General features: G+C 40.3%; 2 protein-coding genes and 1 pseudogene across 3 annotated transcripts in view; 2 read left to right on the top strand and 1 right to left on the bottom strand.

Moving 5' to 3' along the window:
• The window catches only part of GPN3 (GPN-loop GTPase 3), an 8,594-nt gene extending 1,571 nt beyond the window's left edge, over positions 1–7,023 (top strand). Inside the window, exons 2-8 of the mRNA XM_006910024.3 lie at positions 483–591; positions 3,135–3,302; positions 4,186–4,310; positions 4,897–5,012; positions 5,163–5,259; positions 5,762–5,890; positions 6,427–7,023. Coding sequence (XP_006910086.1) covers positions 483–591; positions 3,135–3,302; positions 4,186–4,310; positions 4,897–5,012; positions 5,163–5,259; positions 5,762–5,890; positions 6,427–6,489 — 807 coding nt within the window. The 3' untranslated portion in view covers positions 6,490–7,023. The remainder of the gene's footprint in view (positions 1–482; positions 592–3,134; positions 3,303–4,185; positions 4,311–4,896; positions 5,013–5,162; positions 5,260–5,761; positions 5,891–6,426) is intronic.
• Positions 7,024–7,731: 708 nt separating this feature from the next.
• On the bottom strand, positions 7,732–7,850 carry LOC112478411 (annotated as a pseudogene).
• Positions 7,851–8,418: 568 nt separating this feature from the next.
• Positions 8,419–16,753, top strand: ARPC3 (actin related protein 2/3 complex subunit 3). 2 transcript variants are annotated; one of them, XM_006910023.2, is made up of 7 exons: positions 8,419–8,574; positions 10,628–10,727; positions 12,987–13,063; positions 14,518–14,586; positions 15,396–15,522; positions 15,874–15,968; positions 16,443–16,753. In XM_006910023.2, the coding sequence occupies exons 1-7, from the start codon at positions 8,569–8,571 to the stop codon at positions 16,503–16,505; spliced, it is 537 nt and encodes a 178-aa protein (XP_006910085.1). In that variant the 5' UTR covers positions 8,419–8,568; the 3' UTR covers positions 16,506–16,753. The 2 variants fall into 2 exon arrangements, with proteins under 2 accessions (XP_006910085.1, XP_006910084.1); XM_006910022.1 differs by lacking the exon at positions 8,419–8,574 and having other exon boundaries at positions 10,616–10,727.
• The last annotated feature ends 822 nt before the right edge of the window (positions 16,754–17,575 follow it).

Here is a 17,575-nt window from a genome sequence, read left to right as displayed (position 1 = left end):
TAGCTTGCAAGCACATTCCCATCCCTCAGCTCAAATATCCCCTCCTCAGAGACATCATCTCTGATCACTCTACCTACACAGCTCTGTTTGGACTGTGCAAGTCCTTGTGGGGACCCCATGTGTTAGGTACTGCACTATGTAAACAAATACTCTCTTTAAATTTTGCTTGTTGCATGTTGGAGCAGTAGGAGCCTTAGGGATCATGCAGGTCATTCTAGTTAGAGATGAGGAAATCGAGGGGCAGAGTGGAGAAGAAACTTCCCTAAAGTTACCCGTGAGTCACAACCAGGTCCAGATCTGCAGCCCAGTCAGGTGTCTTGACTCCCAGCCTAATGCCTTTTCTGTTTTCATTCAGCTTCCTGGTCGATGAAGGCATAGTTTTGTCCTTAGTAGACAGTGCCGAAGGGGTGTAGAGTCCTTCTGGGGTGGAGACAGTAGCACTACATTGCTGTTCTCACCCCTTGGGTCTTGTGACATTACAGAGCACCTACTGTGCCACCATGGTCCAGCACTGTGAAGCCCTCAATCGGTCTGTCCAGGTTGTGAACCTCGATCCTGCAGCAGAACACTTCAACTACTCTGTAATGGCTGGTGAGTCCTGAGCAGAGCCTTCCCTCTCCTTCAGGAAAAATAAAGGGGCGAGGAGGCAGTGAGTTCTGGGTGCTTGGCACAGGAGCTAAAAAGTTAATTATGACACTCTGGTTCCCTGATTTAATGATGAACAGCATGAGACTGACTATCATTTGGTGACATCCCCCGATGTTGACGTGTGCGACAGTATCTTGTTCTCTGATGTACAAAATAAAAGTGAGTAGATGCCTCCCTACCCACCCTCCTCTTCTGTCCCTTTCATGCTTAGTCCTGCTGTGGTGAATCCAGTTAACTGCTGATCGTACTAGGAGTAGAAAGCCTAAGTAGTTTGTTTTTTAAAATTCTTTTAATTTATTCATTCACATGTTTGTTGAGCACCTACTTTATGCCAGATTCCAGGATTATAGCAGAGAACAAGATGTCCCTGCTTTCGTGGACCTTTTAGTGGGGAAGATGAGCAATAAGAAAAATAATAAACATGTTGCAGAGTGTGATAAGGACAGCAAATACGCCGATGAGAGGGAATAACTGGGGGAGGTTGCTTTAGGTAGCGTAGTCAGAGACAGTGTCTCTGAGGAAGGGACATTTGGGCCGAGACCTGAAGATGGTAATGTGCTTCTTAGTCTGTTTGGGCTGCTATAATGAAATGCCACAGACTGGGTGGCTTATAAATAACAGAAATATATTTCTTACAGTTCTGGAGACTGGAAGTCCAAGATCAGGATGCCAGTAAAGTCAGGTTCCGATGAAGGCCCGCTTCTAGGTTACAGACTACCAACTTCTCCCCATGTCCTTATATGATGGAGAGGGTGAGGGATCTCTCTGGGGCCTCTTTTATAAGAGCTCTCAGAGTCCCCACCTCCTAATATCAACACCTTAGGCATTAAGTTTAGGACTTAGGAAATTTGTGGTGGTGGGGGGGGACACTGGCATTCAATTTATAGCACTTGTCAACAGCGGAATGCCACTAGAGGGTTTCAGACAGGGGAGAGGATTGGCGTATTTTTTATGTTTTTAAAGATAACTGGCTCCTGGATGAAAAATGGACTCTAGAAGGTCAAGAATAGAAACAGACCAGCAGTGTGGCCATCGTAGTTGTCCAGGTGGCTTGGTCTAGGGCAGTCGTGGTGGAGATGTAAAAAAGCAGACAGATTTGGTATATATTTTGCTAGTTGAGTCAGCAATATTCTATGAGAGATGGTGTAGGAAGGGCAGAAGCGTGTAGGAAAGGCAGGAATCAAGGCTGACTCTTAGGTTTCTGACTTGAGCCGTTGAGTGCATGATAGCATTCACTTAGGAGGAAGATAAGTTGGTTTAGGTTTGGGGCAGTTTTCCTTTCACTTGCTAAGTTTTGAGATGTCTGATAGATATCAAGAAGCAATATCAAAAAAAAAAGAGGCAATATCAAGGAGCCAGTTGGATATAATAGTCTGGGATTCAGGGGTGAGGTCTGGCTTGGAGATATAAATTTGAGGGTCAGCAGCATAGAGATAAAACATAAGGCTGTGGGACTGGGCGAGATCAGGTTGGGAGGTAGTATGGTTAGAGAGAAGGACCCAAGACTAAGCCGAGAAGTTGTCTGATCTTCAGAGGCTGGGTAGAGGAAGTGGAGTCAGTAAGGTAGCAGAAAAGCCAGGAAAATGTTGCATCACAAAAGCCAGGAGGAGTGACTATTTCAAGAAAGAGTGGTGGTTGGGGATGTCAGATGCAGCTGGGAAGTTGTGGAAGATGAGGACAGAGGCGTGGCTGTTAGATTCTGGGACATGGAGGTTTTGGTGACTTTGGTGGTTTCAGTGTAGTGGTGGGATGAAAGCCAGATCGTAGTGGTTTGAAGAGTGACCTGGAGGTGATACGGCGTAGGCTCTGAGAAGAGAGGACTTACTGATAAAATTTTGCTGTGGAAGAAGCAGAGAAGTGGGATGGTAACGAGTGGGATGGTAACGAGTGGGATGGTAACAAGTGAGACACAGGGAGGTTAAATAGCTTCCCTGGGGTCATTGTGTTAAGAAACAGTAATTGGTTTTCTTGGTTTGGTTTTACCTGTTTTAGAATAGGTAGCATATAATCATATGGTTCAAAATGCAAAAGGTATAAAAGAGTAAACATCTCCCTCCCAGCTCTATGTCCCAGCTGTTAGCTCCTCTCCCTGGAAGTGGCCACTGTTGCCAGTTTCTGGGGTGTTTTTCCATAGAGTCTATGCATATAAAATCAAATATGTACATATCCTGAGTCTGTCTTGTTTTTTAAACACAGATGACGGCATTCTCACACAGAGTACTGCATCTTATACTTTTCACTTAACAGTATACCTGTGAGATTATATCATAATCAAATGCTTAAAGAACTTCTCATTTTTATAGCTCCATTGTTCAACTGTATAATAATTTAATTGGTTCTCAGACACTGCTACAGTGAATAAACATGTACAGAAATAATTTCATATGTGTGAGTTTTTATATAATTGTTAATTAGCACTAGTTTGGATAGGATGACTGTTTTCAAATGGACGCTTTTGTATTCTGGGCCCTGTCTGTCCTTTTCAGACATCCGGGAACTGATTGAGGTGGATGACGTGATGGAAGACCATTCTCTGCGGTTTGGTCCCAATGGAGGATTGGTATTCTGCATGGAGTACTTTGCCAATAATTTTGATTGGCTAGAAAACTGTCTTGGTCACGTAGAGGATGACTACATCCTTTTTGACTGTCCAGGTAAGTCCACAATTTGAATGTGTCGTTTTCCTTAAAGTTCTGTCCTCAGTGGGAGAAAATGGAGGAGTATTAGTAGCTCTGAACCGTACATGCTGCAGTAAGGTACAAAGCTCTCACTCATTGGCTCTCATTCATTCATTGTGTTTACTGCATGCTTAACTTTGTACACAGGGAATGCCGGAGAGGGCCAGGCCCCCGTGGTCTCTGCCAAGTGGGAGTGCTAGACAGCATAAACAGAAATCACTCAAATGATTATTTAGTATTCATGGGGACAGGTGCCCCATCCCACAGGAGTGGCACAGACCATCACATAGCAGGGAGGTTAGGGGAGGCTTCCGATCCAGGGGCCTGTGAGCTGGGCCATAGGGTGAAAGCGAGGGAGACCGTGGTCCAGGCAGAGGGCACGGCAGGCTGCAGGCCTTGAGTCAGGAAGGAGCGAGGTGGGTTTGAGGCACCAAACAGCTGGTGTGGCTGGAACACAGTAAGCAAAGGGAAATGTGATGAAGTGAGGCTGCTGGGGACAGAGCATCACACATGACTTCTTCTTAAGCCAGACTGTAAATTTGAGACTTGAGCTTAACCTAGCTTGGATCATTGTGGCTTTCCCTTTTTTCTCCTAGCTTTTAATTGAGCATACATGCACCCACAGAAAAAATGAAAACGACGTAAGAATAGTGCTTGAACAATATTCCCAAACTGCAAAGAACCTCGTGGTTCTGTGATTGCTTTGAGAAGCCGTAAGACCCCTTAGAAACTGAATATATTACTACCAGTGGATGATTTCCTTTTTTTTTAACTGTCTTACGAAAAACATTTTTTTCTGTAATTTGATGATTTAACATATTTGCTGATCGTGACAGTCTGGTAATGTTCTTCGCTGTAGGTCAAATCGAGTTGTACACACACCTGCCCGTGATGAAGCAGCTGGTCCAGCAGCTAGAACAGTGGGAGTTCCGAGTCTGCGGAGTTTTTCTGGTTGATTCTCAGTTCATGGTGGAGTCGTTCAAGGTTTGAGGATAAATCTGTTGTCGATTTTTCAGTCATGAGTACAAGTTGATGACAGTCTCCTTTAATCATTGTGTGATTTTGGACCTTTCATAAACTATACTCCAGAGTTACTTAGTATCCCTTATCATTGAATTATTATAATGGATTTTTAATTTCATTGATAAATTATGGTATTAGATAGATTTAGGGGAACTAGTGCTTACCAAGAAAAATGAGGCAGATGCATATTATGTAAGTCTGTTTTTAATTTGTGGAGGACCTTTTGTATAGTTTATGAACTATCTAAAACTTTTATTATTCATTAATAGCTCTTAAAGAATTTCGATGAGAAAAAAGGTTAATGATATCATCTAAATGGAGATTCGTGATAGCGTAGGTGAAATCTCCACCTTCCTTCCTATCCTCACCTTTGGAAATCAGGGCTCAACCCTCTGATTAGTGGACTGTCCTATAGTCGGGATTAGTGTTTCTTCGACTTAGGCCAGTTTTGTTCCAGTGAGGAGTAGAAGCCTCTATTTTATGCAGAGACCAGGGAACTTGGTTGACCCCAATTGATTCATATTCCATTTCCTATTTCCTCCTTTAGTTTATTTCTGGCATCTTGGCAGCCCTAAGTGCTATGATCTCTCTAGAAATTCCACAAGTTAACATCATGACGAAAATGGATCTGCTGAGTAAGAAAGCTAAAAAGGAAATTGAGAAGTGAGTTCACGTCTCCCATTATCATCAGATCTCAATTGCAGAGATGAACCTTCTATGCTTTATTTACATGTGAGGTTCTGTCAGTTTGTAAATCTAGTTTCCTGATTTATTCTTCCTTTTATTCATTGGTCTTCTTTCTCACTTTTAAAGGTTTCTAGATCCAGACATGTATTCTTTATTAAATGATTCTACAAGTGACCTAAGAAGCAAAAAATTCAAAAAGTTGACTAAAGCCGTATGTGGATTGGTAAGCTTTTTAAGTTTTTTTTTTAATGACCAGTCAAGTATTTATGGAGGTCCGGTCAGTGGCCACCATTATGGAAAACACAGTCCAACCCTGTTTCCTTGCAAAGAGAGGAGGAGGGTGTTGGAAGCCTGTGCACTGGTGGGTCAGCAGTTTAATTTAGAAGCAGTTATTGGCAGTAGCCAGTAAATTAACTGACATGTCTATTATTCTAAGCCATTTTGGGAGTTCAGAACTATCTGTGCCCTTTTGAAATTTTCAGTGGTTGTTGAATTCAGATAAATGCCCATGAAACAGTGTCTAGGTAAGTAATAAGTTGAGTGTTCTACTAGGTCAGAAGTCAGAAAAATGAATATTGATTTGCTGTTATTCTGTCTGTCCCAACCTCCCCCCACACACAAATGGCTTAATCAGAAGTATAAATAATTTTAAACTCAAATATAATTTGAAAAGAAAGTATTGGCACAATTTCAGAATGACGCTTTCTAAAATCCCTAACTTGCAGATTGATGACTACAGCATGGTTCGGTTTTTGCCTTATGATCAGTCAGATGAAGAAAGCATGAACATTGTCCTACAGCATATTGATTTTGCCATTCAGTATGGAGAAGACTTGGAATTTAAAGAACCAAAGGTAATTTCTGGTTTAGGGTATTCACTGGCTTTTGGTAAAAATATTTGTTGGCACTCACTGGCCTCCCGCATTATCCCATGATCTCTGAAATTGACACCTGTGCTCAACGAGCAACATCAATTTTACTGTACCTTTTGTCGAGGCAATGTTATTGAGTTATGTTTCTTTGCACTCAGAGCTTGGGGTATATGCAAAGAGGAGGTGAAATCCAGTTGAACTTGGGCTGCCCTCACATATGTTAGTGCAAAGACTAATCATAGTTGTCAGTAGGGCACTGTCACAGCAGATTAGTTGAGAATCGGCATGACTGTAAACTTATGTAAGAAATGCTTCTAATGAGATATGAACACTTTATCATATATCTGGAGATATTCTATCAGTCATGCCTTTTGTTACTGTTTTCTATGTGCAGTACCTGGAGCTGGTGCTGGGCATTTGCTCCTTATAGAGCATTACCTGGAAAATATGTAAACACATACTAAGTCTAACTGAGGGGAAATGAATATATTTTCTCTTTTTTGTTTTCTTTGCATCAGGAACATGAAGATGAGTCTTCTTCTATGTTTGATGAATATTTTCAAGAACACCAGAATGAATAAAGAGTTTACTAAAAATAACTATATATATCTGAAGAGCTTGTGGCTGAACCAGCAGAACATTCTTCTCAAAGGATGCAATAGTAGAAAGCTACTTATTTTAATAAAAAAAGTAACGTTTGGCTTTTATGAGCAGCACACCGGAATCAAGTTCTTAGTTATTCTGAAACTGCTGCTGTTGAAAGTAGAATCTTTTAGTATTATTTTTACAGCATCAACTTAGATCTTAAAAGTTGAAATTGAAATAAATGCACATAGATTTGAATATAATATAAATTAGCACTTTTGGTACAGTTTAGACCAGTCTGCCTTTATTTTTTCTGTTTGATATTTGTTATTTTTGAAAACTTTTTGGAGGGGCAGGAATTATTATAATTAAATAAATATATGTGTGTCCAAAGGAAAAAGTCTGGAAGGATATAGGTAAGACCATGTTTATCTGTATCTTTCAGTTTTTCTACATTGAATGTATAATTAAAAAATGAAAGTAACTGTTTTAAGATATATATGTATATAAATAAAAGAAACAGCACTAACCTTTCATCGCACTCTTGTTCTCCAGTCAAAATTTGAAATACTCAGGCAGGTTAAATTTTTGAATGAGTAAATTTTCCCAAGTAGGAGAGTCTGACATGGTTCTTTGGACAAATTTACTAGTGGGTGCCAGGCACTGGGGATAAAATGAGAGCACGCAGGGCAGACAAAACTGTACTCATGGAATTGACATGCTGGGTCCTTGAGACTAACCATAAACAGGGAAACCTCTGATTAGGAATGGGAAGAAAAGAAAACAGTAATGAAATGGAGAGTGACTAGTCAGCTACTTTGGACTAATTGTCAAAGAAGGCTCCTCCTAAAAGGTGCTATTTGTCCAGAGACCTAAATGAGAAATCAGTTGTGGGAACATGGGGCAAGGTATTCCAGTCTGAGAGACTGGCAGAAGAGATGGCCTGAAGCAGCAGTGAACTTGGCTTTAACATGAGGCGCTTTCTAGTAATAGGTTAAAAATGCCTGAGCATGCAATTCATTTCTTCTCAGGAAACTAAGGTAAGTACTGTTATCTCCATTTTCAGATGGGGAAACTGACCCGCAGAGAGGTTAATTATCTTGCCCTAAATTATACAGCCAATAATTGTTGGGGCTGAGATTCAAACCGAGTTGATTTTCTCAACCATTACACAAATTACAGTACAGAGTAATGTACAAAAGCTTTCTCATTGTGCTCTCCTTTACCTATTTTTTCTTTAAACACAGCACCTGGTATTCCTAGGTGGTCTCCCATCCAAGTACTAACCAGGCCTGACCCTGCTTAGCTTCCGAAATCAGACAGGATTGGGCATGTTCAGGGTAGCATGGCAGTAGATTCCTTTACCCATTTTAAAAACCAGTGATTTGGTCACACCCCTGAAAACCCAGTTCCCAAACATCAAAATGAAAAAGGCTGCAAGGAACTAATATGTGAAACATTGCTGTAAACTGTAAAGGCAGTTGAGGACAATGACGTTTTTGAAACCAAAAAAAAGCGGATTGGGTTCATTCAAGTATTTATTGATGCTTACTATGTACTGTTTTACACATGGGAGAAACTGCGTGAACAAAACAAAATCCCTGCCTTTTGACATTCACCTGGATGGGGAGATAAACACCAAAAGTAAACTAAATAATAAAAGAATCTCAAGAACTAAGGTAAGAAGGGAAAGAAAGAGGGGCAAGGGAGTGCGGTGGGATTGAGGTTAAAATAGTGTGACCTAGGGCATGCTTCACTGAAAAGGTGATCTCAGGGAAAAACAGAAGCGTGCTCATTGGATTTGTGGACATGCAACCCCAGCACCCATTGCTAGCTCCACGCCTCGCGCATGCGCGACACTCAGCCGCTGTCTGGTGCTCGCGCGCCCCCTGGCGCCCCTTTGGATCCGCGCAGCCGCAGCAGCCAACCGCAGGGCAGCAGGGCCGGAAGCGCACCTTCTCCCTCGCCCTCCCCTTCCGGTTCGCTTCCGCCTACCCCGCCCGGGCTGCCAGACCGGAAGCGCCGCGCTCTAACCCGATCCTCCTCGTCTGGATTGAAACTCCGGGGCCGCCAGGATGCCGGTAAGGGGCCCGAGTCTGGGGTATGGGGAGACAGTGAGAATCGGGGAGAGCAGCAAGAAATCGTGCGTGCGCTGAGAGAAGCGGGCCAAAATGGGCAGAGAGGAAGCGGGGGCCAGAGAAAGAAGGAAGAAGGAGGCCGGTTCCCGTAAGATTGGGGTGGCCTGGGCAGGTCGGCTAAGGGGGTGGGGGCGACAGAATGTGCCAGAGTGGGCGTGCAGAGGAGGCTGCCTCTGCCCTGCCAGCCCCCGTAATCTCCATTCCCAACCCCGTCTTTTTCCTTTCTGCACCCACCCTCCGACTCCGACAGGGTCCCTAAAACCTCAATAGAGCCACGAAAACAAGGGCTGCGCTTTTTATTTTTATTTTTCAAGTCCAGGGTCCGGCTTCTCCTTTTTTCCTGAAGGCCCACTTCCTCCTCCGCCCCAGGGGGTGGGTCCCTAGCGCTGCTTGTCATCTGTCAGATCCCACTTCCTCTCCTGTTGCCCGGTGGTGGCCGCCACCAGAGCAGACTCAGGATCCGCTCCTGGTTTCCAAATTTTTCTTTTTTCTTGTGCATCAGAGTAGGAGAAGAATTGAAGGTGGTGTGGTTTGTCCTAATTTCAAACAGCCCGTCTCTGGGGTAGATTTATCGCCATCATGATCTTCATTCTGCAGATTAGGAAAAAGGTTTTTAAAGAGTTTACATTCTAATGGAGAGAAGCAGTAAACATGTAAATGTAAGTAAAATAAAGAAGATCGTTTTTTTCGATAGTGACAAATGCCAGGAAGGAAATAGATGGGTAACAAGACATCTGTTGGAGGGGAGGGTGGAGGCCGCTTTAGATGCCCCGTATCTGTGATAAAAAGGAGCAAGCCGTGGTTACAGATTCATATTTTATGAATCCCATAGCTACCATGTGACTCCGGATGTGTGCCAGGCAGCTGAGCTACACTCTGTAAATTATCCTGTTTAATCCTCACAGTGACCCTATAAAGTAGATAAGTTACTGTTTTCTCATTTTGCAGAGGAGGAAACTGAGGCTCAGAGTTTAATAACTTGCCCAAGGTTGCGCACCAGTGCAAAGGCCTTGCTTGGTAAAGCCAGATTTTAAGTTACGACTCTAAAGCCCTGTGCTTTTTCTATTTGTACATAGAACACTCTGGACTTCCTCTGTGATTACTTATTTAATATCTGTCTTCTCTGTTAGCCTGAAAGTTCTTCAAGCACGGAGACCATGCTGGTCTTGCATACCATTATATCACCATGCTTTGTACTTAGAAGGTGCTTAGTAATCATTTGGTGAATGAATGAATATAGGAATGGAGCTCGTGTATTCTTACAGACATCTTGTAAAAGGCAGAACTAGGAATGATGTACAAATTGCTCTCCTAAATGTGACTTTTTTCCCCTCATTTTTAATTCACAGCTGCCCCTGAAGGCAGTATCCATCTCTTCATTTTACAAATTGGGAAACAGGCTAAGAGAAGAAAAGTGAATCTTAGATGAAGGCGTGAAATGGCAGAGCTGATAAACCAGTGCTTGGGCTCCGGCTTAACCACAGCGAGGGTCTGGGGGCCACCGATTTAATGTTTGCATATTTCTGTAGTGTAAATACTCCCACCAGTTACCGGTGTGATGTCACTGAACATGGAAGAGATGCATAGTAGCACCCCATTATATAGTATTTCCATAAAGACACAAAAGACGTAAATAACCTTAAGATCATGGACAATAGTAAAATTTTTTTTACATAGGAATTAATGCATTTTGAGTATGTATTATCTTTTTTTTAGTATAACATTGCAGATTTATATAATTTTTAATAACAACTGTGTTCAACAATCATCTTGGCTCAAAATTTCTCAAAATTCCTAAGAATTTTAACAGTTGGTTTTCATGAGCCAGTAAGAGCCAGCTCCAGCACATCACCACCATCATCCCTTCTGCCACCACCTCTAGTTAGTCTTGGGTGGGTTACTCTTTTTTGCCTTTTGTAAAAAAGACGTACTTGTCTGCCCCGCTGACGTGTGCCCTCTCTCTGCTTCTGTGTTCTTCCCTGGCATGCCACTGCAGGCTTACCACTCTTCTCTCATGGACCCCGACACCAAACTCATTGGAAACATGGCACTGTTACCTATCCGAAGTCAGTTCAAAGGACCCGCCCCTAGAGAGAGTAAGTAGAAACCCCTTTCCAATATTTTCAGATTTCTTTATGAAGCATCTAGGAACCCTATGACATCAAATGAAGGACATTCTTAGCTCAGTCCTCTGTCTCAGATTGCTCTTGTATTTTCTGTTTCCTTAGTGGATATTGCTTTCTAGACCTTTCAAGATCCTGGCTGTACGTTGCATCTAATAAGAAACTGTATTATTGCTGCTAGTTTCTCCAGGATATTTTATTGAGGGAAAAGAGAAAATATGCTTAATTCTCAACACCGTTTCTGTCATCGTCATCAGTTCTTACAGATTAATCTAATGCTGCTACTTCTGTAGAATGCCATGTCTCCATCCCTTCTCTATCGTCAAGAAGGAAAAACACAAAACATATTTTAGCCTCTTCCCCATCTACATCTACTTCCTTTATCCCTTTTTCAGGATCTTCATTTTTAGCAATACCTCAGTCTTAAATTTTAAGATTTAACATTACATAACATTACTTACTTCTTGTCTTGCTTTTCTGAATTTTATATCTTGGCTTTCTTTCTTGCTATGTACTTTTTTCTCTTTTTTTACTGTTCAGAAAGCGCCGTTCTTTTCAGACACTGAGACTCTTCTGACACATTCTGAGGTATTCTGCCGTGTAAGATGTGGTTTTCCTACACCGAGGGAATTCCATTCATGGTTTCCAAGACCAAGGTTTTAATTACCAATTTTGTACCGATGCCATCTCCATCCCACTGCCAGACTATTTTGGCTTGACCTCTTTTTAATTTTGTTTTCAACACCAGTTGAAAGCTCAGTAAACTTAATAAATTCGGTGAGTCACCGTAGTCTTTACTTGATTCTGAAATGAAGAAAAAGGAACAGATGGGAAAAAAAAACACATCAAAAAGAAGAAAAATAATGTAAAATAATTACAATGCAAAGGAAAAGTAAGAATCAGTGTTGGCCCAGATTCCTTAAGAAGAACACTTTTGGAGAGTTACAAAATACCGTGTAGAGTATCAGAAGATGCGGTGACCAATGCTGGAGTAAATCTGATTACCCCTTGGCAACCCTCTGAGGGAGAATGGGACCTCAGGAAACCAGATCTTCATGGTTTCTGCGGACAAGGAATGAATGACCTGTTACTCTTCTCCAGGGGACTGGATTAGAACTGAGTTGGGATTCTGGAGGAATGTAAGCCTATGTTTGAGCTAAATAACTGTTAGCTTTCATCCAGTTATTTACACCCAACAGATATCTTTTGAACACATTATATGTGCCAAACACCCTTCTAGGTTCTGAATCCTGTAACCTCCCTACCACATACGCGCACCTATGGTGACATTTAAAAGAATGAGCTGGTTTTTGTAAACACTGTTGAATCCTTTGAGGAAGTTTCCTTTTTGCACATAAGGAAATAGATTGCAAGGAACACAAGTCTAGAGTTCAAATTCTGTTGAAATTCCTTAGCAGAGGAATGAGCAGGGATAAAGACACCTGCATTACAGAGCATTAAAACTTCAAGATTCCTTTTCATTTCTGCCATGGGAGAGGGATAGCAGTCATAGACAAAAATATAAATAACTGTCTCTGTGTAGCTGAAGCCAGCTGCCGGAAACCAAGAGCCTGGCATTGTGACCTTTTTAGAATAAAAAAGGAAAACGAAAAACTGCCAGAGAAATTGTGTAATGAGATCTGTCTTTGTCACAACAGTAGTTCTGGCTTTCCTCAGTTGCTAGCCACCTAGAACAGCTTGTACAAATAGATTCGAAATCACGGATTTTATAAACAGAAAGATGTGTATGTGAACCCCAGTGGGTTCCTAAATGACAATTGACAGATTTTTTTCCCCCCTGAAACTATAGAATGTAAATTTAAATAAAATTATATTGAATATTTTAAAAATCATTTTGTTAAAGTTAGTTTATGCTTCAGTCTGTTTTTATAAATGCATTGAAGTGTCTGGAACGATGTTCACCAAGTATTAATAGTAGTTATTTCTCACAGTGACAATTAAAAAATTTGGGGGGAGGTATTGATTGATTAATTTCTCTAATGAGCATAGCATGTATTCTTTTTATGAAAACAATAAAGCTAAAAGGATAAACCATGTACATATTTTTCTAGAAATTGTTTCTAACAACTTTATATTTCAGTAGCCTCATTTTATTCAACTCCAAAAGTCTTGACTGTTGAGCTTGGATATTTTTTTTTCTTGATAGCTTTTTTAGATGTTATATTTTGCATTAAGCTAATGTTCTCGGCCCTCTTCTTGTGTCCTGCTTAGCAAAAGATACAGATATTGTGGATGAAGCCATCTATTACTTCAAGGCCAATGTCTTCTTCAAAAACTATGAAATTAAGGTAAAGTACAGAGCTTTTAATAGTTAATTTAGTTTTCTGATGGGGATAATATCTAACTGGCAGTCAAATTGAAGAGTAAATGAAATGAGATTGTGTGATTTTTAAAAATCTCGAAGACTGCCTGATGTTAGACTCTATATCAATAATAGTTTCTCATTTTTCCTCCAAAGTCTATGCCAGGGGGTAGCAAACCACAGCCAGAGGGCCAAATCTGGCCCACCGCTTCTTTTTGTAAATAAAGTTTTATTGGAACACAGCCACACACATTTGTTTATATATGGTCCTTGGCTGCTTTCACACCACAACAGCTGAGTTAGGTAGGTGGTGATGAAGACTTTACAGCCTGCAAAGCCTGAACTCTTTGCTCTCTGGGTTTTGTTTTTTTTTTCCCCTTTATTCAGCATTAATTAAGCACCTACTGTGTGCCTGTCCAAAACTAAAAATCCTGTGTGCTACATTATTTTTTATATACATCTTTGTCCTGGACCTGAGATGGATAAATATAGACACTTCAGTGATCCTAACCCTTTCCTCAACCACCCTTTCTTCCCTTCTGCTCTTAGTTCTCTGAGGAATGAAGTGAAGGCGAAAGTAGAAGTGGGGTGACAGAGAAAGAGAGGGGGAAATGGGAATAGTTTTCTGCGCTCCTGCTGTGAGCAAGTTACAAGAAACGTCAACACATTTTCTGGATAATGTTCTGGAATATGGAACTTCAACTCCTTGCCAAACTTTGACCTTCTGGAATCAACAGGGTGTGAAATCTTTATTGTAGACTCTTGGTCTACAAATTGTAGTCTAAACATTCTGTGATATTAGCAGTATGTTTTCTGTAAGTGTTGTGTTTGTAATAGATGTTAGTAAATATAATTCTGTCACATTCTCTCTTGAATATCATATGATCTTAGAAACAGGAAAATGTGTACTTTGTTTTTTAAACTATAATCCTGTGTAAAATTTGACCTGAAGTACATCCCATATTTGATCAACATCCATTCGCCTTCTCCACATTTTCCTTTCGGTTAGGTCAAGAGTTGGGCTTATGGAGTTCTTCCAGAACAAGTCACATGTGAAATGATTGCTTCCTCTTTTAGAGTCATGAATGTTTCTGTTCTCGGCACAGATCCTGAAATGAAAGGGTTTTTAAAATTAGCCAGCCATATGGTGCGCTTCAGGTTTTCCTGGGAGCTCTGTGAACTCTCCTTCCTAAATGGGGTGCAGGGGCTGTTGGCACAGCTCCTGGGGAACCCAGGGGCAAGGGGTAGCCACACAGCTCAGGGCGGACATAGAAGGGGCTTGCGAAGACTGCATTTGGAGAATGGGAATTTTTGATGTTATAGTAACTGTACTTTCACAGTTTTCAGTTGATAATCAGAAGACAAAGATTAAGTTCATTTATTTCGCATAATTGTTATGTTTGATCAGGACTGATTTTAAGTTTTGTTTTCCCCCTGTAGAATGAAGCTGATCGGACCTTGATATATATAACTCTCTACATTTCTGAGTGTCTAAAGAAACTCCAAAAGGTAATTAAACTTGGATGATCATCTGTCAGGAAAACAAATTACTAATAGGTATTGGGACTTGATGAGACTTGAAGGAAAAGTAGAAAATATTTTTTCTGACTTAGAGCATGGACTTAAGAGGAAAAATTTGAATGTAGATCTCTAAACTTATAGTGTAGTTAACTAATCAAAAGATGAAGTGTTGCATGTATTTTCCCAAGACGGAAATCTTGAGCGAAAAATTCCTTGTAAGCCCTTGGTTCAGAGGTTCTTGGAGTCCAAGGATAGAATTCAGTGGTCTGTGAACTTGAATGGGAAGAAGATTACATCTTTCTTTTCACTAACTTATAACTGAAATTTAACATTTACTTTCATTAGTGACATAGACAACCACCCACAGTTGTATTAGTTGTACCTGTGACTTTTTCTCCAATAGAAATCACAGCATTTTCATATGACATTTAGAGTCGAAGATTTTTTGCAATTTCATTTATACTCATTACTACTTCAGAATTTAGTTATTAGGGCCACTGCAGGATCTCGTTACTTAGTGCATGAATAAAGCACATATATGACTATATCATAAATTTGTTTTTTTAATATTATAATTATTGTACTTCACTATAATTAGTTTCTTTTGTAATTCTATGTATTTTATGTTATTCATTTAAAGCATTATTCTGAGAAGGGGTCCACTGGCTTTACTAGATTGCAAAGTCACCAAAAACACTAACCCCCAGCCATAGCTACTTAGACTGAAAAATTGCACATTAGATATTATTATCCTTTTCCCCATCAAATACATATGTGTATATTTTTTTTTTTTTTAGTGTAATTCCAAAAGCCAAGGCGAGAAAGAAATGTATACATTGGGAATCACTAATTTTCCCATTCCTGGAGAGCCTGGTTTTCCACTTAACGCCATTTATGCCAAACCTGCAAACAAACAGGAAGATGGTAAGAGTCCCTACTTCCCTGTATAGCGTAAGATTTTCTCCATTTTACTCCCCTCCCCTCCGGCCCCCAGCCTTTTCTTGCCTTGATCGGAATTCAGTCGAGAATCATTAGGTACGTTTTCTTACTAGTCACTCTCACAAAAGATTCTTGGCAATAAGTGTGACATGTAAAGACTCTTTTTGGGCAAAAATGAATATAGTTATGAAACTGTTTGGACTGTCATTTCTATTTCTTATCCTGTTTAAATGTATCAAATATATTGCCAAGGTCAGTGTCCAGATCAGCAATCAGCATATTTGCAATGCATTCTCAAATACAATTTTTTATTGTTCTATCTGCTCCTTGTTTTAGAAATGATGAGGGCCTATTTACAGCAGCTAAGGCAAGAGACTGGACTGAGACTTTGTGAGAAAGTTTTTGACCCTCAGAATGATAAACCCAGCAAGGTAAGACCCTCTTCTTTGCCTATTTAATTGATAAATTTTATCCTATAGCCTCCATGAAACACACTGACATCTTTCATTACAAGAATACTTTTAGTTTCTGCATTGATTACTAAACTTTGAGTATGTGCCTCTACACAGTAGGAGTTCACTGAATCACAGTGAATAATAATTGCATATAATAAAAACTTTTGGTTGGTTGGTCTTATGTTGGGGCATTGTAAACCCCATAGAACAGGTTTTTTTGCATGAGATATCTCGTATGTATTACATCTATTTTGTCGTAATTTTGAGTGACCTGTAAGTCACTCCAAAAAAAAATTATTTTTACGTGTGCTTTCAAGGAGTTTATGATGTTAAGGGCTGCCAGACTAATATTAAGTTTTGTTATTAAGTAAATTTGTGTTATGGCTTTACTTTGAAGCTTCATTGTGATCTGACTGCCACTGTTCCTTCCATTTTGTCCCCTCTTGGTAGTGGTGGACTTGCTTTGTGAAGAGACAGTTCATGAACAAGAGTCTCTCAGGACCTGGACAGTAAAGGGAGCCTGGGCAGACACTGTTTCTACAGCCGTGGCAGCGTTTTAAAGCAAGATGTACACAGTTCTTTGCATTTATTTCATAAAGTTTTATACAGAAGAGAGAAGAGAGCATGTCTTTACTTGAAAAGCTGTTTATCAGGAATTTGGATTGGGGGGGCAGAATGAGTTCTCGAAGGGTGATTTGAAATTTTCTGCAGTACTAAGCTGATGCTTAGTAAGTAATAATAAAGAAATTTCTAAGATTTCATGTCAGGAAAACTTTATTGATATCTTTGACATTCACTTAAAATTTTTTTGTGAGATGATATTCACCCTTTTATAGTGCACAATTCAGTAGTTTTTGGTGTCTGCACAAAGTTTTGTACTCATCACCACTAACTCCCGAACATGTTCATCACCCCCAAAAAATGCGCCTGCGTCTGGCATCGCCCTCCATTCCTCTCCAGCCCCTTCCTCCTCATCCCTGGTGACCACTCATCTGCTTTCTGTCTTTATGGATTTGCCTGCTCTGGGCATTTCACATGAATGGGATCATAAACTATGTGGCCCTTTGTGTCTATTTTCTTGCACTTAGCATGATGTTTTCACATTTCATCCATGTTATAACCTTATTCCTTTCCTTTTTTTATTGTGGTAAAATACACATAACATTTAGCACTATTTTTAAGTGTACAGTTCACTGGCATTAATTATATTGTCACAACGTTGTGTAATCATCACCAGTTTATTTCCAAAACTTTTTCACTGTCCCAAATGGAGACTGACCACCAGACCCCTGGTAATTGGAACTCCCCACTCCTAGTAACCTCTGATCTACTTTCAGTCTCTGAAATTGTCTATTCCTAGCACCTCGTGTAAGTGGAGTCAAAAACATTTGTCCTTGTGTGTCTGGTTTCTTTCGTCTAGCATAGTGCCTTCAAGGTTCATCTATGATGTAGCAGGTATCAGTACTTCATTCCTTTTTATGACTGAATAATATTCTATTGTATAGATGTACTTCATTTTGTTTATCCATCAGTTTATGGACCACCCGGTTCTACTTTTTGGCTGTTAGGAAAATGTTGAGAAC

The sequence above is a fragment of the Pteropus alecto genome, unplaced genomic scaffold, assembly GCF_000325575.1.
Source record: "Pteropus alecto unplaced genomic scaffold, ASM32557v1 scaffold213, whole genome shotgun sequence".
Taxonomy (NCBI): domain Eukaryota; kingdom Metazoa; phylum Chordata; class Mammalia; order Chiroptera; family Pteropodidae; genus Pteropus; species Pteropus alecto.
Note: the sequence above shows the minus strand (reverse complement) of the source record. Positions and strands in the feature narration are given on the sequence as shown.

Coding starts and splice junctions, on each gene's coding strand:
- ARPC3 (XM_006910022.1), top strand. CDS start 10,616: ATGCCACTGCAGGCTTACCACTCTTCTCTCATGGACCCCGACACCAAA. Junction 13,064..14,517: donor TCAAAAACTATGAAATTAAG/GTAAAGTACAGA, acceptor TTCCCCCTGTAG/AATGAAGCTGATCGGACCTT. Junction 15,523..15,873: donor TGCAAACAAACAGGAAGATG/GTAAGAGTCCCT, acceptor TCCTTGTTTTAG/AAATGATGAGGGCCTATTTA.